General features: G+C 37.0%; 2 protein-coding genes across 2 annotated transcripts; one reads left to right on the top strand and one right to left on the bottom strand.

The window, feature by feature from the left end:
• The first annotated feature begins 211 nt into the window (after positions 1-211).
• LOC576205 (AP-2 complex subunit mu) lies at positions 212-17,573 on the top strand. Its single transcript, XM_774810.5, has 11 exons — positions 212-324; positions 3,712-3,804; positions 4,882-5,147; positions 5,681-5,763; positions 6,348-6,483; positions 7,196-7,331; positions 9,487-9,603; positions 11,032-11,167; positions 12,431-12,528; positions 13,496-13,607; positions 14,245-17,573. Exons 2-11 carry the CDS (start codon positions 3,731-3,733, stop codon positions 14,377-14,379), a joined length of 1,293 nt encoding a protein of 430 aa, XP_779903.1. The 5' UTR covers positions 212-324; positions 3,712-3,730; the 3' UTR covers positions 14,380-17,573.
• Positions 17,574-19,829: 2,256 nt separating this feature from the next.
• LOC100893369 (phosphatidylinositol N-acetylglucosaminyltransferase subunit P) lies at positions 19,830-24,725 on the bottom strand. Its single transcript, XM_003724581.3, has 4 exons — positions 24,427-24,725; positions 22,054-22,126; positions 21,245-21,363; positions 19,830-20,222 (listed from the first exon to the last, which is right to left on the bottom strand). The coding sequence occupies exons 1-4, from the start codon at positions 24,503-24,505 to the stop codon at positions 20,101-20,103; spliced, it is 393 nt and encodes a 130-aa protein (XP_003724629.1). The 5' UTR covers positions 24,506-24,725; the 3' UTR covers positions 19,830-20,100.

The following is a 24,725-nucleotide window of genomic DNA, read 5'->3' as shown; positions in this document are numbered from 1 at the left end:
TTTCTTTCTTCCTTCTTCTCCCTTTTCTTTTCCCCTTCTTCCACTTGTTATCCTCCTTCTTCTTCGGCTCACCATCATCCTTGTTTTTCAGTTTTTATTTTTATTTTCCCCTTTATTTCTTTTTCTTTTTCTTCTTCTTCTTCTTGTAATTTTCCTTTTTGCAAATTTGTCTTCATCATCATCAATATCAAACTGCATCTCTTGTTCTACATATCTAGTTCCATCTACGTTCATTTTGCGCCAACTGCATGATCCGCCCAACTTCCGCTGCCATTCATTCGTACAGGAATTGATCGAGGATTTGAGCCGTGCAAGAAACCGAAGGTGGGTGTGTTACTATTAAAAAAACACAATTTTAACCTTTATCTTATGATATATTCTTGTGAAAATTATCAGAGAGTTTCTTTAAATGTACATTTCTTATTATATAATGTTATTCTGGAAGTATACGCTCTAAATACGCCAAATTCCAGTTGTGTATGGACTTCATAATTGACAATTTTGCACGAATTGTACGTGGGCGAGTGTTACTGTGTATTTGAGGGTAGTGCCGATCGAAGGACGAATTTGCTAGTTTCAAGTAGTTTTTTAGCATGTTTAATGTCATGAATCGAAATCTGTGTATTTTTTCGTTTCTATGTGTTATGCATGAACACTTTGTTTAATTTCAGAGCGAGTTATTTGTGTAATTAAAGTTACAATTTACAAACAATTGAAACATCGCAAAGAGAGAGAGAGAGAAAAAAAAAGTGTCGGTGATGAGCCAAGTGTCAATCGGTCACTTGGTTTTGTTCAATTACTCATCATCATCATCATCATCTGATATACGGGAGTGTGGTTCCCCCCTTAGATCTCCCAGTCGTCTTTCAAAATATAAGTTAAATTGAGAGATCACAAATAAAGTTGCAAACATGGCAAAGAGAGAGGAAAAAAAAAAGTGTCTGTGATACTGATACATGTATGAAGGGGTGACCAAAGTTCGCGCACATTTTAGAACATATTACAAAATGTGATATTCGATCTATGATTTCTCACATTCTACACAACTTTATTTATTTCAATTATTACCAAATGGACGGCAAAGTTTTTTACTACAGATTGGTTCAACTAGAAAAATTTACCGTCGAAGGATTTCGGAGATATCGCGATCTTAAAATTCGATGTCCGATCGTGCGTGCGCGCTGCATCTAAAAAAGTCATAAAAACAATGAGACCTAACTTCGCGCACGGTGGTTTACAGTTGATTTATCAAAAAATGCGATCCATCAAAAATAAGGTAATATCATAATTTGCAAGACAAGATATCGTACAATCAGTTAGTACCACTCTTTACTTACAATTTTGAGGATTTCTGATCTCAAAATGAAGATTTCCAGACCCTTATCGGTAAGTTGATAATTTTTCGGAACGGACGCAAATAACTGCAAAATTTGCCGATCTTTTGTCAATATTTTCACAATTTCGCACCCAATTCTAAAGAAAATTTCGTTTCTGGGTAATTTTATGACCCTCTTTCCATTGGTGATATCAGATTTTCGAAATCTTACCGATTTTTTGAGAAAGCGAACTTTGGTCACGCGCGAACTTTGGTCACACCGCCATACATGTAAGCCAAGTGTCAATTGGTCACTGTTGCCTTGTTGGTTTTGTATAATTACTCATGATCATCATCATCTGATAAAGCATTAAAGGGGAGTGGGGTAATCCTGTAGATGTCCAGGTCGTCTTCCAAAATATAAGTTCAATTGACAGTTTGTGACTTAAACGGAGTGCAAAATGTGTGGATGTCGGGTTACATGAAATTTTTTGGCAAGCCAGTGTTTATTTAAACCAGTCTTAAAACACTGTAGCCTACGTGCGGTGACTAGAGATTCTGGCAGAATAGATCTAGATCTACATGTATGTTCTTTAAACTGAGTGAAAGTCATGATCATCTCTCATTTTTTTTCCTAGGGCTAGGCAAAATTATATTTGCTTTCCTCAATTCTACACAAGTAAAACATGAAAAAAAATGAACTGAAGTTGCACTTAAAAGTTGTGTTAGAGAACTGTGATGCTAGATTATATTTGTTGAATTTACAGCTTAAGTCAATGCATGTTTACAATTTTGGTCAATCAAGGTGATAGTCAAAGTTTATATAAACAACTATAATTGTGTAAAAACAAGCACCAAAATCAAAATACAATGAAATGGGCCTACTGATGATACAGTCAAACCTGTCTATAGCGACCGCCCAAGGGAAACTCAAAAAGTGGTCTTTGTAGACAGGTGGTCTTTGTAGACAGCTGGTCACTAAAGCAGGTTTGACTGTATTTAAAAATAATTTTGTATTTCATTCTGAACCATGTCCACAATAATCATGAATTTTTTCCATTCTAGAACTAAGTGATCAAATTTTTATATTTGATTTACAGTCGGGGCAACCAGGGCAGCATTTCACAAAACCGGCAATGTACAAGTTCGTGGACATCCCATTGAAACACGTATATTCAATTGATTAATTGAACCATTATTTTTGCACACTTCAATGGGATGTCGGTGAACTTGCATGTTTGACGGTTTTGTGAAAGGATGCCCCTGATGTACATGTACATGTAGTATGCTTTCAGGACCAATTCTTAAATCACAAATGTATTTCAATGACTCCAATCTGTAATCTACAAGTAGACAAGTCCAACTTATTCCGATTGTTACCAATCAGACTTTTGACTTGATGTACCCTCTCTTTGTCAGAGGAATAGAGACTGAGAGAGGAACGCGCAAGTCCAAAAGTCATATTGATTTAAGCGGAGTTTCCTTATTAAAAAAGTAATTTGCCCTTGCCGTTTATAAGTTTATGCATTAATTATAATGTTGCATTTATTTGTTTATCTAGTTTTTCTTGCAAGTGTAGGGGCTCACTTTTTTCCTCAATACACTGCTTTTTTTTAATTAAAAAAAAGCGACTTTTGTACAAGATTGCTTTTGCTTTGCAATATACATTCATGAATATTTATTCTAACAAATTGTAGAGTCAAGCTAGAAATAAAATCGTAAGTTTGGTATGACATGAACAAAATGGAATTGGAATGGATTGAATGGAATGAAATTCTTGAAATAAAAGCAGAAATATAGAATTATCTAAATTTTTGAAGTAGGGGCCCATGCATAGAGACTCTGAAGCAGTTGGTCTGGCCTCAAGGCAGCACCGTTTGATAGTGGTAAGGGCTCTCAAATCTCATACGAGGGCTCCTTGGTTCGATCGTTGATTTATGCTTACATCCTGTCATAAGGTGTTTTCCCCATATTTGTCTTGACCCAACTGTACATGTATTACAAAGGTACATGTCAATCCAGAAACAATAATAGTAAAGTGAGGCGCGATGGCTCAGTGGTAGAGCAGAGGTCTCATAACAGAGGTCATTGGCTCATAAATGATTTGATGCGCTAGTGCCATTTGGAAATGCATTATCCTTTATTACCAAGTTCTTCGGAGAGGACTTAGAGCTGTAGGTCCTCTGGTTACTTACTTCCAAGTATACTACACATGATTTCTTAGCAGTCAGGTAAAACAAAAACAACAACTCACCTTTAATAATAATTGCAGGGCCTACAGGCAGAGCAGTAATAATCCTGACGTGTACGCATACATACCCTGAATAAAAATACCAAATCATTATAAGAATCTAATTTTGATCTAAATTTCTTTGTTATTGTTATTTCTCTTACAGGACAATGAGCTAGCCTAAGATGTTAGGAGGTCTGTTTATTTACAACCACAAGGGGGAGGTCCTGATCTCTCGAGTCTTTCGAGATGACATAGGGTAAGTACCACTTCTCTTACAACTGGGGGTGTTTCACAAAGATCCTAAGTCAAACTTATCTCTAAGTTGGACTAACCATTATGGAAAGCCGTTGGCACCTATGAAAATATTTTGTACAAGTTATTTTAAAAGACAAAAAATGTTGATTCAAATTATTCGTATTTTCTATTATCAAGGAGATTTCATGTTCTTGATGTGGAATTTATGAATAGTCTAAAATACAGGAATTTTTTATTTTGAATATTTATTTTAAGGCTACGAATGGCTCTCCATAAAGTTAAACTTCGGATCTTTGTGAAACACCCCCCCCCCCCAGGTGCTGCAAAGCATGTGTTTGTCACCAAAGTAGCTGAAGTATTTCAATTGTCCATGTGAAAGATTTCTGTTCTGTTCAATTAGCACATACATTATCTGAGTCACAGAGTCACTGTTGATGAAATCATCTAATGTGCGGATGTATGATTGCCTTGCAGAACATGTTAAATTAAATCCATCTCATAGATTTTGTGATAGAGGTGAATTCTCTACAGAGAACGGAAAGTGGATGAAGGATCAATTTTCTGACTCTCTTTATGACAAGAACCCCTTGAAGAGGCAGCTTAAATTAATGAAAATCACCTCCCCTGAGACTCTTGCAAATAACCACAAAAGAATGACGGTGACCTTTTGCTACAGGACTCACAGGAGCTAATGTACAGCATAGCAGAATCAGCTCTGTCAAACTGCCAAGCATGATGTAATTACTCGCATCCACAATATTGACAAGTCTCGTGGCTGACATAGTTCCTGTAGAATTTCATTTGTGATGTCATTCCAAGGAAACACTAAAGGATTCATCATGTGATCATCGTAATGATGGACTAGTTCCAGTAAGATCGGTTGTATTCTGATGTTTTTTTTCTGCTTACATGTACGTGTAAATATCTACAATTCTGTTTTTGCCAGGTCCAACATTCTTTGTGTGGCACTTGGCCTTCATGTGTATTATATTTCAAAATGAAGAATCCCTCCCAATCTGAACAATGTACCTTATTGATGCTAATTCACATTTTCATGTTGTACCCCTTTCTTTTGAAGGCGAAATGCCGTGGACGCGTTCCGCGTGAACGTGATCCACGCCCGCCAGCAGGTGCGCTCCCCCGTCACCAACATGGCACGCACCAGCTTCTTTCACATCAAGCGGGGCAACATCTGGGTGGCGGCCGTGACCAAGCAGAATGTGAATGCACCCATGGTCTTTGAGTTCCTGGCCAAGCTGATGGAGGTCATGACCTCGTACTTTGGCAAGGTCACCGAGGACAACATCAAGAATAACTTTGTGCTCATCTATGAGCTTTTAGACGGTAAGCACTGCAAAATATCATTGTTATCAAAACAATTGATCAAATCGTAACTTAAATCTTTGAAAGTTTTATCATTTTCTCTGTTAAAGGGATCGTTTAACAATGTTAAATCTGAGATACACGGTCCTACATGTTACCAGTGTCTGTGATATGGTGTAATATTGAAGCCCTAAAAAAATCGCGCTTCAAAATGATCAAGAAGTGCCTCAAAAAATTAAAAATCTTTGAGTGACCGGTTTTACCATACTCGTGTTCCCCAATAGACTGTAGTTTTTGAGTTCTAGCTCTCGGCAGGTGATTTTGATCTCCAAAATTTACATTTGAGATTTTAATATCTTGTACTGTGTCTTCCCTTCCTAAAGAATGAGAGGATCATGGGGGACCAATGGTTGCTGATTAGGCATTGTTCGCTATATAGAGGGCGCTAGTAGCTATAAGTAGTGCAGTGGGGCTTCAACATGTAGACTGAGATTAGTGCAGAATGAAACCTCTAGAATTGTCATGTATAAATAAGTTGTTCCATTTTCTTTCAGAAATTCTGGACTATGGTTACCCACAGAACACAGATACAGGGATGCTGAAGACATACATCATACAGCAAGGAATCAAATCATCAGTAAGTTCTTCTCTTTAATAGCAATCCAAATCTTGTAATAATTAAGCTTTGAAATATGATACACGAAATGGCGAAAGTTTGAAATAAATCAGACCAATAATAAAGTTATGAATATTTGAAATACAAATTGGCAATATGGTCAGTGGATTTTGTAGTCATGGGACAACTCTCCCATTTCCAGAGACGCCAAGTTCAAAGATCAGCAATGCGTGACATTTGCATGATTCGGCCCGCTGGCGCGCGGGCAAGGGTATAACACACGTATAAGGTATAGCGTTTTTTCGAAATCTAGCGCGCGCGCAGTGTGTGAGAGCATTTCCAGACGCCTAATGCGTGACACTTGGTAGCTCTGCATTTCATTCAACATGGAGCAAGATGACCAAGTTTTGTCACAATGAATTCTTCTTTGATGTCCAGGAGAATCTTACTGGTGGATTGATATTGGCGAAGGAAGATGAATGTCTTGTCAAAAGATATCATTGTTATGCTAAGGCTTAATCCCATAACCTTTGAATAACTTGTCAAATGTCGAAAATACTCGGCTACAGCACTTTTGAAAGACGATGTCCTCTTTTTATCCTCAGAGCAAAGAGGAACAAGCACAGATCACCAATCAGGTGACAGGACAGATCGGTTGGAGAAGGGAAGGCATCAAGTACCGTCGTAATGAACTCTTCCTTGACGTGCTCGAGAATGTTAATCTACTCATGTCCCCGCAAGGTAGGACAGTTTGCTTTAACTTTTGCAGAATGAATGTGACGTGAATGACTAATTTAAAATAGTGTCATGCTTCGCAAAAGTGTCTGATTCTACCTGTGTCTTTGTTCAGACAAGTGAAATGAAGGCCATGTACAGTAATGACATGTGTCACAATGTTGTCAAACGTGATTATTCTAGTTTGCATGAAACTTAAATATTGTAAATGATTCAGATTTGTGAATGTTTGTGTCACAAAGTGATTTGTAAAAGTTTCAAGGGGTACATCCCAGATAAATAATTATAATAAAAGTGGGTTATTGAATAGTGTTTATGTCTATCCTGGCGCTCTAAAATTATGAATGATCCCTTGGGATTGAAATTGATGGAAACACTACTGAAAATATGAGAAAATAATCCTCCTCTATGATAACGTTGTAGTTATATCATGATGGAACTATAGTGAACAATGAGGAATGTACAGGTATTTGAGGTCAAATATTATCCATTGCTACCTGCCCAAAGGCTTGTTTGGCTACTTTTATATGCGCTACTGGACAATGAATTGAAATGTGAGTGTATTTCGAGAGCATTTTTTATTACATTGCTATTTATGAACACGTTTTAATCTGTCACATAGCAAGAAGAAGATTGATCAATCTCACAAATATTTGTTTGTTATACCTCTGCCAGAACCCGACCTCATTCAAATTGTTTTAATAATTTTGTCTCTCAGGCCAGGTTTTGAGTGCTCATGTAGCAGGTCGAGTCGTAATGAAGAGTTATCTCAGCGGTATGCCCGAGTGTAAGTTTGGCATGAACGATAAAATCACACTGGACAAGCAGGGGAAAGGAGATGATCCAGCAAAAAGGTATGAACAACCCCCATTACTCAAAGAAAATTCCAGCTGTATTCAATCAAAGTAATCATTCCAAACAACACTTGAAATGTGGTCTTTGTAGCGATAGAAATTTGATGATAATGACAGTTATATATCTCTCTTTAGAAATCTAGCCATCTGAATGGTCGAAATGCAGTCGTGATTTTAGCCATTCCCCTCATACCCGCCTACCAGTCAATAGTCTTTTGAAAAGTGCCCTCATACCAGCAGTAACTTGGAATTGAATAGTATAGAGATATCGACATGCATGTCATGTTATGATGTCATACCACCATGCGTTTGCACAGTTCAGGGGACTTATCCCATACTAGCAAACAGTGTGTTTCAAGAAACGCGTTTACCAGGTACCCACTTACTACACTTAGGTTAAGAGCGATAAAAGTAGATTAATGCCTAACCAGAGGGACGCAAGTAAAAGGACGTGTGGGACGCGTGTTCCACGGTTCAAATCATAGCCAAAAAAAAATGAAGAAGTTGAGACGCCATGGTGAAGTGCAATGAAGTTTATTTCGTTTATAAATAAAAACGGAAACCCCTGCATTGTACAGAAAAATAAAACAAAAGCATCATAAGTACCATAATCACATTATAAAAATCATGCAAGTCATCATATGGATTGTGATTAAATTTCTGTAGACAAATGCAGTACAGTTCAGTTCAGTTCATATACATTGAAATGCAATTAAGAAACCAAGAAATAAAATACATAGTATTCAATATTATCTGTAAATACATGTATAGATATCAAACAGTCATGACTCCAATCAATATTATTGAATACATAACATAAATATTCCTACACAACTCACCCTAGACTAAATGTCACACGGGTAAGAAAAATCATACGTCATCGTCAATTGTAGCTTTGTAGCGTGGTGGTGATAAAACAACCTCAACTTACGCCTCAGCGGCTAAAGTAGGAAAAAACATGAAACGTCAATTATATACTATGGACTTTTACATTTAAATCAGTATTTGTTGTAAAAATCCCCATGATATATAAACCGAGTCTGATACTTACAGACTACTCATCAATCCCGTAAATAACAGAAGAATACATTTAACATGCCTCGGTACGTTTCTACCGTACAGTGAATAAAACATCTCATTACATAATATACAATTAACGAACAGACTCTTATATTACGGCATCATAAACACTGGTAGCAAAGTAAAACTCAATAGCATCAAATATATTCAATTATCTCTACATACCTGTTTAAATGGTGCAACACAAACAGGCTACATTGACGGCAAAGCTTAAGCGTGTCGGAGTAAAATGGAGACAACCAGCTTCGCTTAAAGCAAGTGAACGAATGTCCGCTACATAAAATACCCATCAGGGCCTTGCCTGACATAGCGCGCATTCGTAAGGACTACTTTTCGAGCATGAATGCACATCCTTAACGTAAGTACACAGACCCATGTGACCATTAAAGTAATGAGGCTTCGGGTCTGACACGTATGTTTTAAATTAGACACACCCAATATGCTGTACGGTGTTCTTAAATAAAAAACCAAGTTTTGAAATGGTAAAAACGAGTTTGGTCACTACAGACGCAATCCTCCGACCTTGTTATCTACGATCGGGTTCAAGACCACAGAACAGCTTTATGTCCCAGTCCTTGTTGCTGAGACAGATTTCAACTGTCCTTTACTGATAATTTGTGACAAATAATTTGATATTCTCATCTATAAAGATCCTAGAATCTGTAAGCTAAGTAAGAGTTAATGAATGAGCATTCATAATGAAATTGTAATACCTAAATCAGGGCCCCACACCAACGTTGTTTAGAAGGGAATCTGGACTTAGATCTTGGGCGCCCTTGTGTCCCAGGCACACGTTAGCGTGAGCCCTGCCTAAAGTAGATATTCCATTCTTTATTCTTGCTACAAAATGGCCTCTTTGGATGAAGTCTCACCTAAAAAGGATTTTGTTGAAAAATAATGAATTAAATTGAATTTTCTGGATTGTAAGCCAGCTTTAACTTACATCGGGCAGCTGGACTGCTGGAACAGTCTGTACGGATTACTTACATACAACGAATGCCAGTACATGCTGCAGAATGCATATTCTTTATGTTCTGACTAGGAAAATCCTTGTTCTTTCTCGTTAATCTTTCAGCAAATCATCCATTGCCATTGATGACTGCACATTCCATCAGTGCGTCAAGCTCAGCAAATTTGAGTCAGAACGTAGCATCAGTTTCATCCCTCCAGACGGTGAATTTGAGCTCATGAAGTAAGTTGATGTTTAAAAGGACTGTTCTCTTGGAGATAATCCCCTTTTGTGCTAAGTAAAGGAGAACTAACCCTAAAGAATCAGTGTAGATATTCTGAAAAACAAGATGAATTCCTGCTTTTTGATGTATAATAAATCTTACGAACGTGTACAAGAGATATATAAATGAAAATTTGTTGGCATGATGAAATGCCTTTTACATGTAGCTTGACATGGGCACAGCCATATTCCAGAAAATGTGACTTACAGGCTGAGTTGTATATGTATCATGCACCAAGCTTTAATTGGAAAAACTTGTTGATTCAATAACAAAACCTTTACTTTTCAATGAGGGAAAATCATAGCCGAGAAGGTAAAAATTATTTTTGTTGAAAAATAGTAATAGGGTAACGATTGTAACTCATTTATTTAAAAATACTAAAATATAGCGGTTGAAAAAACTGTTTCATTTATGCGAAACCTTCAACCCAGAACAGCACCAACTTATTTATGCAATTTGCGTTATGGCAATTGGAGTACAAAGGTATGGAAAATTTAGATGGATCTTCGACCGGTAGGGAGGACTAAGATTGCATTGTCCCCCTGGATTCCAATTAACCCCTCTTTGTGAATGGTTTCTCCCAACAGGTATAGAACCACTAAGGACATTAGCTTGCCCTTCAGGGTTATACCATTAGTCAGAGAGGTGGGAAGGATGAAGATTAGAATTTTCCCTTCTGGATTACAATTAACCCCTCTTTGTGAATGGTTTCTCCCAACAGGTATAGAACCACTAAGGACATTAGCTTGCCCTTCAGGGTTATACCATTAGTCAGAGAGGTGGGAAGGATGAAGATTAGAATTTTCCCTTCTGGATTACAATTAACCCCTCTTTGTGAATGGTTTCTCCCAACAGGTATAGAACCACTAAGGACATTAGCTTGCCCTTCAGGGTTATACCATTAGTCAGAGAGGTGGGAAGGATGAAGATAGAATTTTCCCTTCTGGATTACAATTAACCCCTCTTTGTGAATGGTTTCTCCCAACAGGTATAGAACCACTAAGGACATTAGCTTGCCCTTCAGGGTTATACCATTAGTCAGAGAGGTGGGAAGGATGAAAATAGAATTTTTCCTTCTGGATTACCATTAACCCCTCTTTATGAATGGTTTCTCCCAACAGGTATAGAACCACTAAGGACATTAGCTTGCCCTTCAGGGTTATACCATTAGTCTGAGAGGTGGGAAGAACAAAGATTGCATTGTCCCCCCTGGATTACAATTAACCCCCTCTTTCTGAATGGTTTCTCCCAACAGGTATAGAACCACTAAGGACATTAGCTTGCCCTTCAGGGTTATACCATTAGTCAGAGAGGTAGGGTGGACAAAGATGGCATTACCCTTTCTGGATTACAATTAACCCCTCTTACTGAATGGTTTCTCCCAACAGGTATAGAACCACTAAGGACATTAGCTTGCCCTTCAGGGTTATACCATTAGTCAGAGAGGTGGGAAGGACAAAGATGGAGGTCAAGGTTGTGTTGAAATCCAACTTCAAGCCCACAATACTGGGGCAGAAGATTGAGGTAAGTATGAAGTCGAAAGTGTATCTTAATGGCCTTATAGTTGTTACAGATTGGTGATATCAATTCAAATCTGTGTCAGATTCAGATTCAGATTCAAATTTAATTGTCCTTGTTAAAACACCCAGAAATTTGGCCTCCACTTGCAGGAAATAACAATGAATAACATAAGAATACAAAAATTTGCACAAAACAAAAACATTGATTAGATTAACAAACGGTTGAATACATTCTGATAAACATGTCTCACATGTATACATGATATTTTAGGTTAAGGCGTTTTGTAGATGGAACTATACAATTCTGGATATAAGTTTGCTATAATTGAATTTCTGAACATGACTGCAGTTTCTATCTATCTGGTCATGGCATCTTTTCCCAGCTCAGGATCTGATTCCAACAATTCTCCAAAGTCTTTGTTTTGCATTCTAGTGCACTCTTGCTTAGGTCTTCATGGATGTAATACTAGTATTATGGTTGCCAAATTTAAAGACTCTGCAAGAAGTGAAAAATAAAATAGATAAATTATATATCAATTGAAAGCTTATAAGCCATATGTTACAATAATATCAATTATATGCCATTTTAGTGTAGAGGAGAAACAGCTAAAAATTAGAATTCTAAAGCATTGAAAATCGGAAGTTGCCGACCTAAAAACTCAACTTGATGACATCATCTTATGTGGAGTATTTTATTACAATGACTTTGCATCAATTAAGCATGGCTCATCGCCTCAGCTATAAAGAAAAAACCCTTTTCCGAACATTTTTTACTACACTGCAGTCTATTCGGGAAAATGAGAATGGTAAAACCGGTCACTCAATGATTTTTACTTTTTTGTGTCACTTCATGATCATTTTGAATTTTTTTAGGGCTTCAATATTACAACATATCACAGACACTGGCAACATGTAGAGCCATGCATCTCAGATTTGTAAAACTGGAAACATTGTTAAACAATGCCTTTAATGACCGGAGTGTTGGCTCAGTCAGTAGAGCGTCCGCCTCACAACCGGGAGGTCGTGGGTTCGAACCCTGGCCGCGTCATACCAAAAGACGTTAAAAGATGGGAGTTGTTGCTACCTTGTTTGGCGTTCAACAATAAGGGATAGAGCAACGTCGATCTGGCGCTGCTCAGTGGCTGCCGGGCTCACGATCAATTGGGCAAAAAGAATTTCCGTTTCGGTTTAATAAAATTTGGAGTGGACTATTAGGCTATTATTATTATTATATTATTATTATTAATATTGTCTTTTTTTGTGACAGGTGCGCATCCCAACACCCCTTAACACCAGCGGCGTTCAGGTCATCTGTATGAAGGGCAAGGCCAAGTACAAGTCCAGCGAGAATGCTATTGTCTGGAAGTAAGTCCAATCAAGCTCATTTAAAGCCACACTGTCCTACTTTTAGCTACTTGCTCCCTCTATATAGAAAACAATGCCTTATCGGTGACCATTGGTCCCCCATGATCCTCTTTTTCTTATGTTAATTGAGAGCTGATTTGATGAGATAACCACCTGTCCAGTGACCTTACAGAGTGGTCTAGTCCCTCCTGTACACTAGTACAGATAAGCTTCAAACTCTTCACTGCCACTATAAAGGCGTGTTCAGATATGGAGAGGCGCAAAAACAGCCTCCACGTTTTGTTAACGTGTAAAATGAAAGGCAACTGTGCGCAACAAAGGATTTGCCCGTTGTCACTGAGCTCTGTGTTGTAAGATACAGAAAGGTGAAGCATATTACACTTCATGTCACCCTAATAAAACGCTGCGATTTTGCCACGTTGTATCTGCCTTAAAGAAGCAAATTTAGGTCATAGAACTGGAACTTAGGCAATGAATTCTGAAGACATCTTTGAAGATTTGGCGTAGTAGTCTTAGTAGTCTTAGATTGTGCACACAGTGTGTGCGGGTAAATTTTGAATCCATTGACCGGGGTAATGATATATCTGTAAAGTGCTTAGAGATATTTGTATTAAGCACTATATAAAAGCGGAATATTATTAGAGATATCATGATCTGAATATTGATTTTTTTTTTTGGGGGGGGGGGGGGGTTACATTTTGGGCCAAATGCAGATTTAGAAAAAGGGAACATCATATCTTAAGCCTTTGCTACATAAATGTCAAGAACAAGCAGGGCCATGTTATGAAAATTGATGGATTTTTGGCATGGAATTTTATATTTTATGATTTTTTTTTTTTTTTTTTTTGGTATACCTTGGCATTCATTTAAGTTTGGAGCCTGTGATTATGGTAATAGACATGTTTTTCCTCAACAAAAAGTCTTGAGATGACAAAGTTTTTCTGGAATTTTTGTTTTTGTTTGTTAGGATCAAGAGGATGAGCGGAATGAAGGAATCCCAGATCAGCGCTGAAATTGAGCTTCTACCAACGTCAGACAAGAAGAAATGGGCTCGCCCACCAATCTCCATGAACTTTGAGGTAAAGTGTGTGGAGAGACAAGAAAGAATAGCTGCTTTTGATATATTATCCATATGCTAGGGTTTGTGTGTTATGTGTGACAATAAGACTGTATTGCTCTCATCTTCAACTCTGGCAATATGAACATTCTTGTGCAGTATAGTCTCACATCTCCCGGATAGTCCATCATTATTACAGAATTATTCTTAAAGGATTTTGAAGGATAGCTAGGAAATACACAATTTGAAGTTTTGAAATGACATGCATAATATGAAATGATAATAATTGTAAAGGCGTTGTGGTCTAGTGGATAAGTCACCCGACTGCAGATCGCAAGATACAGGGTTCGAGTTTCGCCGCGGCACTATTGTCCTTTGGCAAGACGTTAATTTACATTTGCCACTCTCCACCCAGGTGTTAAATGGGTACCCGGTAGGATGCGAAAGTTAATGGGGTTGGATGAGCAAGTGGCGCTTGTAAAATGGCAACTGGCCGCAATGCTCCCAGGGAGTGGACAATGTGCGTACATTGTGTGCAGGTAAGCCTGAAGACCGGGGTAATAATATGTACTGCGCCTAGAAACAAAGTATTAGGCGCATTATAAATGTGAGCTATTATTATTATTATTGTATTTTATTTCATTCTCATCATTGACCAGGTCCCGTTTGCTGCTTCCGGTCTGAAGGTGCGCTACCTGAAAGTCTTTGAACCTAAACTCAACTACAGTGATCACGACGTCATCAAGTGGGTTCGCTGCATCAGCAGGAGTGGCCTCTACGAGACGAGGTCATGACCTGCGTGATGCAACGAAGCAGCCGTGGCGTTGTGAGAAGTTGTGGTTGGAGAGGGGGTGTCGTAGTCGCCCCCCTATCTGGCAGGATTAGAATTTCTATACATGGACCCTTCCCTCTCCTAGTTAAACTCTCTCCTTAATATTGTACTTTGTGTTTCTTCTGAATCAAGGGCACCATACCCTCTGTATTCATACAATTTTCTCCACTGAGATAGTACATGAATGGTTCATCGGTGTGATGTTCATGGCTTATGAATATTCATGCCATAGGTCAAATCAGGTCACTTGGGTGTATTTAGGAGCCCTCTTCTCAATTCAAAAATCTACCACACAGCCAGTCCTAAAGTTACCAGAGCCTAATGTACAAGGATGCCACTTTTCTTAAAAATTGTAAAAAGTTGCTTGGATTTAGATTTCTTCAATTTCTGTTTTGGGGTAGACATTTTCAGTCTATTAACCCCAGGGTTGAGAGTAAATTTCTATTCTATTGGTGAAGTCAAGGGGCATTACTATTTTTGGCCAATCTCTCTTTAAATTTGACATACATGTAGGTGTATGACAATGCATCAAATAGAAACATACTTTGAAATACTCTGAAATTTAAATAGAATCTCATATAGATATTCCAATTTTAAATCATGTATAATGGTAGATATTTAGAGAGTCTTATTGAGTTCCTCTGATAGACAAGCCCGTATTTCTCATCCTGACTTTCAAGATGAGGTAAAAGTCTTCGAGAAATTGTTGGATGCATGGTTATGGTGACAGAGCTGCAGTCTTGAATTCTTTTGTTTAAAATGCCATTGTAGCAGAGGATGTACAAGCACACATGCACACAAAATAACTGAGATTGATTTCAATGTAGTGTTTTTTTGGCGTTTATGTGTACTATATCAAAATTCTTATCATTCCATGAAAGATTGCTGTAAAGGTATTTTCAAAATAGTGAAACAGAACTTGAAAAAAGGGAAACAATTTAAAAATATTTGAAAATATATATTGGTTGCTTGGAGATGGGAAGGATTTATGATTTTTGTTTCATCATTGTGTCGCTATTTGCTTGAAGATGAGAAAAGATGTTGGTGTAAGATGACTTTCATTCATTATTTTGTTTTTTCTTGGTTATCAAACACAAGACAAATGTAGGTAAACCTTTGTTTACGATTGTGCAAATTTGCATTTCCTATGAGACTTGCATTAAGATTAATAAAAGAATAGAGGAGTTATGTATGGCAAAATTATGGATCTGGTAGGGCTAGATTTCACTTTGATTCTTTCATTTCTATTCAAGAACAATATTTCTCTGCAAATACAGCCAATCATCGTCTTCGTCTCCTAACATTTTGGTTTAATCGATTGGAGTATAAAGAAAAAATAGACAAAGTCCCTCCAGTCCAATTTCGACCATTGTATATTTTGTGATGAGAAAATAATATGTATTTATCTGAGACGTCCATTTCCTCCCAAACACCCAAGATGGAAAGTGAGACCAATATATGGCGTTTATTTCTTTGTAGCTGGATTGCTATGGTTCTATCAAACCAAAAGTCGAAAACAAAAGTGAATAGAACAAATCAGTGCACTATGTAATGACTTCATACGGCAATTTTTATCATCCTATTCATGTTGATTTGTTAGGTCTCGTATTGAATGTGATTTTATGGCTACTATTCAAAATTGATTATTTTGTTCTTGTTTGGTGGACATTTATACTTCATTGTCTGATATATTATTGAATGGATAATTGGATATGCAAGTGAAATGTAGGTGTATCCAGTATACTTGGTAAAGCAAAAGTTGCCCTCCATATTTGAATATTACCATTATTCCCGTAACCCCCGGTTTTAAATGTATAAGATATAGCATATTTTATAGCTTATTTGATATTTCAGAAATTTGTGGAACTTGTGTCTCATTTAAACCAAATTGATTGAATCTAAAATTATAAGTCATCCAGATTTTATCTATCAAATATATTAAAGTTTAAAAATTCATAGTTATAACTCAGGAATATATTTACCCAGTGAAGGAATTAATGTTTTTTGATTCATTGAGAAATTTTGGTCATTTGTAACTCTCCATATATGAACATCAAAAAAAATATAATTGAAAAGTAAGTAAAGGTTTGGACTTTTTTCCTTCTAATCTTTTTTTTTTCTTCCATAAAGATCATGTAATTCTTTGATTCTGAATGGAAATGCCTGACTGATATGTAGATTAAGCAACTGAACTATAGCAGTTAATTAATCTCGAGCTATTTTGCTTGGGCAAGTGTTTGTATAGCACAGTCAATGAAAATGATTTAATTTTTTAAATCCAATAACATTGCTTTATTAGACCAGTAGTGATTCTCACACAGAAGTTCTAGGGTTGTTGTATATGCCGAAAGTTGAGTTTACATTATGAAGCTTTTGATTTTTTTTTTTAAATTGCATGTTCATATCGTATTAGTGTGAATACGCCTCGAAACCAAAGTCTCTCCATATCGCTTCATGTATAGACTGTACACATCCAAAGTTTTATGGTCATTTTTTTATAAAATTCTAAAAAATGGAAGGAAACGTGAGCTCACTATTCTATTTCATGCCGTAGAATATTTATATATGTATGGGCATGGATTATAAAGGAAAGAAATAATATTTACAACATATAGGTTAAAATCGACTTTTGAAATTTGAAGGTCGATATAATGAGAGGATGAAACTTGTGTAAGACTCCATCCAGAAGTATGTATTTATGTGTAAGAGTACATGTACATGAAATTCAGAGCAAAACAAACAAATTTGCCATACCTTTATTGAAAATGTCAGTTTGAGTAGCTGCTTCTTTGGTCAAAAGACTTTGACATGTGTCAAAATGATGTCTTTTTTATTTTCTACACAACTTATTAACTATTTTGCCACAAATATGCCGCTCTTATGAATTTCTTCTAGTCCATGTAGTAAATGTTAGCTTGTAATACTGCAGATGAATAGAAAAATCAAAGTATTACTTGGATATTAACACTCTTGAGGATTTCGATATTTGAATATCAGCAAGACGATTTGTGTTGTTGTAATTGTTATTTTATTGTTTTGTATCTTTTTTTTCTATGTATCACCTTTCTTTATTGGCTATCGTATAGTTTGTAGTTAGAGTATATTATGACTGTTTCTCATGCGAAAATAAATCTACGTCCTCATATCAATCCCAAATATGGTTTATGCCATTGCCTTATTCTCTTTGTTTTCTGATGTGGATTTTGAATGTTGAACAGCACTTTGTACTATTATTCTTATACCCCCCCCCCCCACTCTACACACACACACACAAATAACAAATTAATGTTTCAATATTCTCCTCATACCGACTCCTGTACTACATAAAATTTTAGACCAAAACTGACTCTTGAGTTACAATACTAAAGAACTTCAAGCACACTGGTTTAAAAAAAAAATGATTGGAAACGTTTTGAGCACCATATACATGTACTTGCACCTTGTTTTTGGCTAACATACATATTTATTTGATTTTACAGTATGTGTGCGTATGTGTGCGTTGCGTGTAATTGGGTCTTTACAGACGTGTAACAATCAGATAAGTTTAATTACGTCTAGGGACCGACCTTAACATCCCATCCGAAAGACGCGACTTGGTATCGAACAGGGGTACGCCCAAGTGTGTTTGTAGGCGAATACAGAGACCTGACCAAGCGAGTTTATGTGTTCTTGTGAGCAAGTGCATTCATGGACTGTTCTTTTTTTCATCTTGATCTCTCCTTCTTAAATGTACTTCACATCTTCTCTACAAGTCATCCCACCACCTCTTCTTTTCCTTTCCCCATCTTTATGTTTTCTCTTTGCCTCTCTCTCTCTCGTTCTTTTAGTCTTTCCGGTGTTTCTTTTTCTCTTTCTTCTTCATTTCTCCCGTTTTTGTCATGCTCCATCTTTCTCTCACATTTTGTTGGTTTTGTTTCCTTTATCTCTTTTCATTTCTTGATTTTTCTTTCTCCCCCTCTCTCTCTCTCTCTTAATCTCCCTCTCTCAATCGTTTAATTCAGAGATGAACAAGTTCTTTGATGAGCTTTTCCTTATTCTAAACCAGTGGTTTTCCACCAAGGGCTTTTGGGGACAGGATTTCAAAAAAAGGGGTGATAAATGAATAAAAATCTATTCAAATTATACGACCGTAGTTATAGAATTATGTGATTGAACATTTTGAAATACACAACACAATTTCAACCTTCCTACTTCCTACCTTTTTCTAAATTGAGCTACATATCTCTCCCCCCCCCCCCCCCCCCCCCTCCCTGCCAAAAAAGAAGAAGTGCTGTCCCCCCTTCAATTTGGATTTAGGAGGTCCCTGTCCTGAAAAGGTACATGCTGCTGGAAATGTGGGCCAAACAGTTTAATATCACAGCTTTAGACGAAGGAAAGAGTTTGAGTTCTTGAAATTCAGAAAATATACATCCACACATTCTTGATTCTGCTGTGAAACTGCATGTTCAAATCATGTGATGAGTTTGAATTGTAACAAGATCATAACATAACAAATAAAGAGAAATGGAAAATATTGAATTATATTGAATATATACTTTTTATCAAATTTAAATACAGCATAGTGATGGAGGTTGCCCAACCTTATTATTTGAAAGGCACCGAATACACTTGAAATCAAATGCTGAAGGCACTCGTGTGGAACATAATTAAAAAGGAGATCTGCATTATGAACACAGGACAAGAAGTAAGATAAAAAAATTAATCATATGCCAAATTAAAAAGATACGTTTTAAGATTATTTACACTTCACGATCTGCAATTAAGAATCTCTTGACGAAGAGCATTCCACAGCGAAGGCCCGACATGAGCAAAGGTTCTTTATCCCACTTAGACGGTATTGAACTTAGGAAGAACAAGAAATCTGCAGTTTTGAGAGCGTAAAGATCTGGACGGAATGTAATGATTTATCAAAGTAATGCTGTACTGTGGAGCACAGCCATGGACACAATGAAATAAAAGCAAAAGAATTGTAAAAGCAAAGGAATTGTATTACATGTATGGTACATGTACCGCAAACTCATAATGCAATTTACAAGACAATAAAAATATACACATATTGTCTGTCGAGAGCCTGTCTGACGATCAGCAGGCGATATGACATGACACTGACAGGGCCAACTGAGCATAAGTTAACATGTTCACCCTAAAGAAAGCACCAATTATTGATAGAAGTTTATGAATAACTATCAGATCTAGAAATCACTGACATTGATGAATGCTATTAAAGAAGGGGGCACCAATCCTGTTCATCAGTCCTCCTACATTGGTATCACATTTGTAAGTTATGGGCAACATCCTTCAGACCCGGGCCCCATCTTACAAAGAGTTGATACTATCGCAACTACATGTATGTACATGTACATAAGAGAGGTAGGAGACTGCAAACTTGCAATTTATAAAGATGAGTTGCGGTTGATCCAAATCAATCGCAAGCTTGCAGTCTCCTATCTCTTATGTACATAGTTGTGATTGATATCAACTCTTTGTACGACGGGGCACAGGAGTTATAGCTGACTGGATGCTAATGAATTCCATCTACCATTCCTCTATCCTCTGTCATCTTTCCTGGTCCTTATTCTGATATAAATTCCTATAAACTTCACTGATGTGAGTATTATAATTTGGTGGAATCAAGTCTAGAAGTAACGGGATAAGAATAATCCCATCCACTGACATGCCTCTGTCATCTACCCTGGTCCTTGTTCAGATATAAATGCCTATTAACATCACTGATGTGAATATCATAAATCGGTGGAATCGCATCCGGAGGTGGGTCGATCTCTGGTGGGCCTCTTGCATGTTTATCTGCAATGAGATTTTAAAAAGGAAATTTTACATTTGAACATCTTAATTCTCAATATATATTTCTATTCCACATACAAGACAAATAACTGCTAAAAATATATTTGAACTTTGATACTACAGTCAAACCTGCTTTAGTGACCACCTGTCTACAAAGACCACATTTTTTGTTTCCCTTGAAAATGGTTTCTCATTGAAACATGTACTATAGGAACTGTCTACAAAGACCACTTTTTAAGTTTCCCTTGGGCAGTTGCTATAGACGGGTTTGAATGTACTACTTATAGTTTAATAAGATCTAAAGTTATCAAATTTAATCATTCTGATTTATAATGATGTACAGTATATTGCATTATTCCAGCTTCAGACGAGCATTCAGTGAATATCTCCCTACAGCAGCTACCCATTTATTTCATCAGGGGCAACAGAGGCAAATGAAGACTACCAGTAATGTTTTGCCAAAGGACATTAGGGCCATGGCAGTGATTCAAGCCCATATCATTATACAACAGTCCATCAACATATCCACTAGACAATGTAACCTCTTCCAAAACTGTTAAACCAAGTACTCCATCTATAAGATCAATGCGAGAGGGGGGGGGGGGGGGGGGGGGGGGGGGGGGGTTATACAGTCAAACCTGTCTATAGTGACTGCCCATGGGAAACACAAAAAGTGGTTTTTGTAGACAGGTGGTCTTTGTAGACAGGTTCCTTTAGTACATGTTTCAATGAGAAACCATTTTCAAGGGAAATAAAAATTGTGGTCTTTGTAGACAGGTGGTCACCAAAGCAGGTTTGAATGTACTTGTAAATTATCTTGATTAAGTAGTAATCAATACCCTCCTGGCTCTCCAGACGTGACATGCGTTATGTAGATGATCATTGCTAGACCACATGTATTTGCAGCCTAGTTGACCGGCAGTCCACAGGAACAGCAAACTTTCTGACAGGTAGCCTATCTGAGGCTTCACAAAACCAATATTTTGGGTCTCATGGGTCATGATTGATATAATCACTACACTCACCGGTCAGTGTTTTCATAGAATCGGGAGGTGGCGTTATGAGTAGACTGTGCGCAGCGTAGAAGACATAGATGAACGAGATGCAGACACACACATAGACGGGAAGAGCTAAAGCCCAGTATCTGAAAATCAAGTAATCAAAGACAGAGTTGAAGGCATTACTATTTAACATTTTGGTATAGTCAGGAAAGCAGTTAATTTGTTCTAAAATGTGTCTTTGAATCTAAAAGAGAAAAACCATGAAGGTTGTAAAAAAAATCTATGAACCTGTAGAATGGAAAAGATACAAACTGATTATCTCCAATATAAAAATTCTATTTTTAATTTAATACAATTTACTTGTTAATATATAACCATAGATATTGACATAACTAGATAAATATATTTTCAAGGAATTTCATACCAATGTCAACACCAGGATCATTGCTCCACATAACCATTTTGGACTGATTTTTTTTAACAAGCATTTTGTTTTGTATTTAAGTACTTTTAAAGGTATATTTTTACTTCCCCTAGGATTAAGCACACATCATTAATAATAATTATAATAATAATAACAAGTGAATTTTTATATAGCAATCTATATGGATCTACATCAAGCGTATTTACATGTTGATGTGAACAAAAAAGTAATAACAATGAATAAAGAAGAAAATTGACAATTGCTACATGTACATGCCATTTCTGATCCAAGATTAATTGCAAATACTGATGTAATACCAGAAATAAAATGTAAAAGCAGTTCTAAATGACAGATTACCAAAGGATTGATGTGGAAAAAGACGAATTACAAGACAATGAAAAAGAATTACTTTTGAGGCCAGTAGGTCAGCCCAGCAGAATTAAGCCACTCATCTGGAACAAAAGCCCATATCACATAAAGTCCTGCAATTGAAACCAAAAGAATAACAAATGGACAGTTACTTTTATTGTGAATTCTTGGAAATAAAATACATATGTACATGTTCAATACAGTAACAGAATACTTACATTCTTGGTCAAGGGTGATTTGCTAAAGGAAAATAATGAGAAAGGCATGCATTGCATACATTGCTGGAAATACTTGAAACTTGAATATCTGACAGGAAGTGGATGATCGAGAGGCTCAAAGGAGATGCGATGGCTCAGCGGTAGAGCAATGGTCTCGTAACCGGGAGGTCCGGGGTTCGAAACCAAGTTGATGTGCTAGTGCCCTTTGGTAAATATTTGGTAAATATCTTGGTGTAATAGTCAATTCTTCTATGTCACTTGAAGTTGAACACATGTTCCAAATTGAGATTAGACAATATCTGCCCCCCCCCTCCATCCACTCAACTGCTTGTGATACTTCTCACCTTGATAATTGCAAGTCATTTCTCTTTAGATTACCCAACAGCCAAACTAACCGCTTGCAAAAAGTTCAAAATGCTGCTGCTCGTCTTGAGACTAACTCGAGAAGATTACATGTATCTCACATATATCACTCCCATCCTTATATCTATTCATTGGCTCCATGTTCAACAGCGTATAATCTACAAAATTTTGCTCTTAACCTATTATGCACTAGATAACCTGGTCCAGAGTATATTTTGTCCCTTGTAACAACCCATTCCACATTTCTTTCTGGTTTACATTAATCTAGTGATATTAGGCTCAAGGAAATCCGGACTAAAACAACCTGGAGAGGGGGGGGGGGGGGGGGGGGGGGGGGTAAAGCATTAGCATCATCAGCTCCTTGAACAAGTTACTCTTTTCTCTTCAAACAGCCATTACCGTTTAAGTTTTGAAGCCATACTTAAGATCTTACATATATTAGGTATGTTACAATGTGTGTGCTTTCGCCATGAAGGTTTCTGCCATGGGGCTGTTATGCACTATTGGAGACCAATTTGGATAGCCTAGGTAAATGTGATCTTTTGATGGGCTGATTAGATTTTTGTTTCATGATTTCTATTGGATGAGAAGAATGACATTGTTATCTTTCATTTCATACTAAACTTTTTATGATTTATGTTTTCGGCAGTTTGTTTTGCTGCACTGTTTCACAAGAGCCGTGTTTAGTGCCATTCTGTACCCTGATCCCACCTACAGGATTTAAAAAAAGTATCTAGGATGATTGATTAACATGTGAATTTGCTTTTGGTGAAATTTCAGCAAAATCTATCGATTAGAAATATGTTTTTTTTATGAGGAATGTGAAAATGTCATGCATAAATGACGGCCGAATTAGCATCTTTTGTGTATTTACATACATTTTGGGGCAATTTTATGTAATGAAATAGAATCTTTCGGTCACATATGAGATCACAACTTTTGGTTTAAAAACAAAGGAAAACAAAGCAATTAAATACATGATTTCCGGGCGTTTAAAATTGGCATAACGTTCTTATTACTGGGGCTATTACGATGAATGAGGCATCAAATAAAAGGTCTTATCAAGCTCTGTCTAATGGCATAAAGCAAGAGCTTGAATTCTGAGATTTAATTTTTTTGTAACGTCCCTACATATATGCTTGCTGGTTACAATTAAGTTTCTCTTTTTAGATTATAAGTTTTACTTCATTGTCTTCATATATTTTTATTGACTTACTTCGCTGAATATATGCAAGTGGTTGAGAAGGGCTGTGTCTCTTCGATTCATGCATATTCAGCAATTTTGAGTGAATGGCGCTCTATAATATGAATATGAATATTTGCCGCGCTGCTACTGCCAAGTTGAATCAACGATACAACATGGATGAATCGTCGGGTTAGGACGAAGAATCACCCTTTTCCCATCAAAGACTTCTTCAAATTATAATTTCGAGTGGTTGGAAAGATGCCCAGAGGAGACGAAAAACATTGTAAGCCAAGATTATAATTACTACCTCTTTACATTGCGAAAAAATGTGACCCAACCCGCCGTTTGAATCGTTTTCATAAACGGGCTGTGGAGCTTCGACCCCTTCAGCATCGGAGCCCCCTGTTACAATCAATGTAGATTTTAGTTCTCAATAAATTTATCAGCTTTCTACCACACTTCTAATCCTATTCAGTTTTAACTAAAGAAAATGAGTAGATCTAGTTACCTTTCAAATATCAACAGGTTCGATTAAACTGAATTCCTAAAGTGCGTAACACAGGACTCAATACATGGGACTGAACAATCCAAATTGGCACCAACTACTTTGCGAACATTGTTATAACTGTTATATTCTAGCACTCACCAAACCCTAGAATTGACCCAAGATAGAGGACGAATCCATAAATCGCCCTTTCGGGTGTTGGCGCAGGATTGTTAGCCATAATATATCAGTTAACGTAGAATTCAGCGTCCATTCTGAATCTCAAAAAGCTCGTTCTTTACCGTAGATGGGGATCTCCCTTATGACGTCATCGTGACCAGTACAGTGTACAGCTAGCAGTATACGCTTCAATGCAAGGAGTTTCATGCTCATGATCTATAGGGAGATAGATGAACTAATATTTTGTGTGACTTTAATGTCAACAAAATCTTTCCCCTCTT

The sequence above is a fragment of the Strongylocentrotus purpuratus genome, unplaced genomic scaffold, assembly GCF_000002235.5.
Source record: "Strongylocentrotus purpuratus isolate Spur 01 unplaced genomic scaffold, Spur_5.0 spur5_scaffold_16, whole genome shotgun sequence".
NCBI lineage: Eukaryota > Metazoa > Echinodermata > Echinoidea > Camarodonta > Strongylocentrotidae > Strongylocentrotus > Strongylocentrotus purpuratus.
This window is presented reverse-complemented; position numbering and strand designations above follow the sequence as displayed.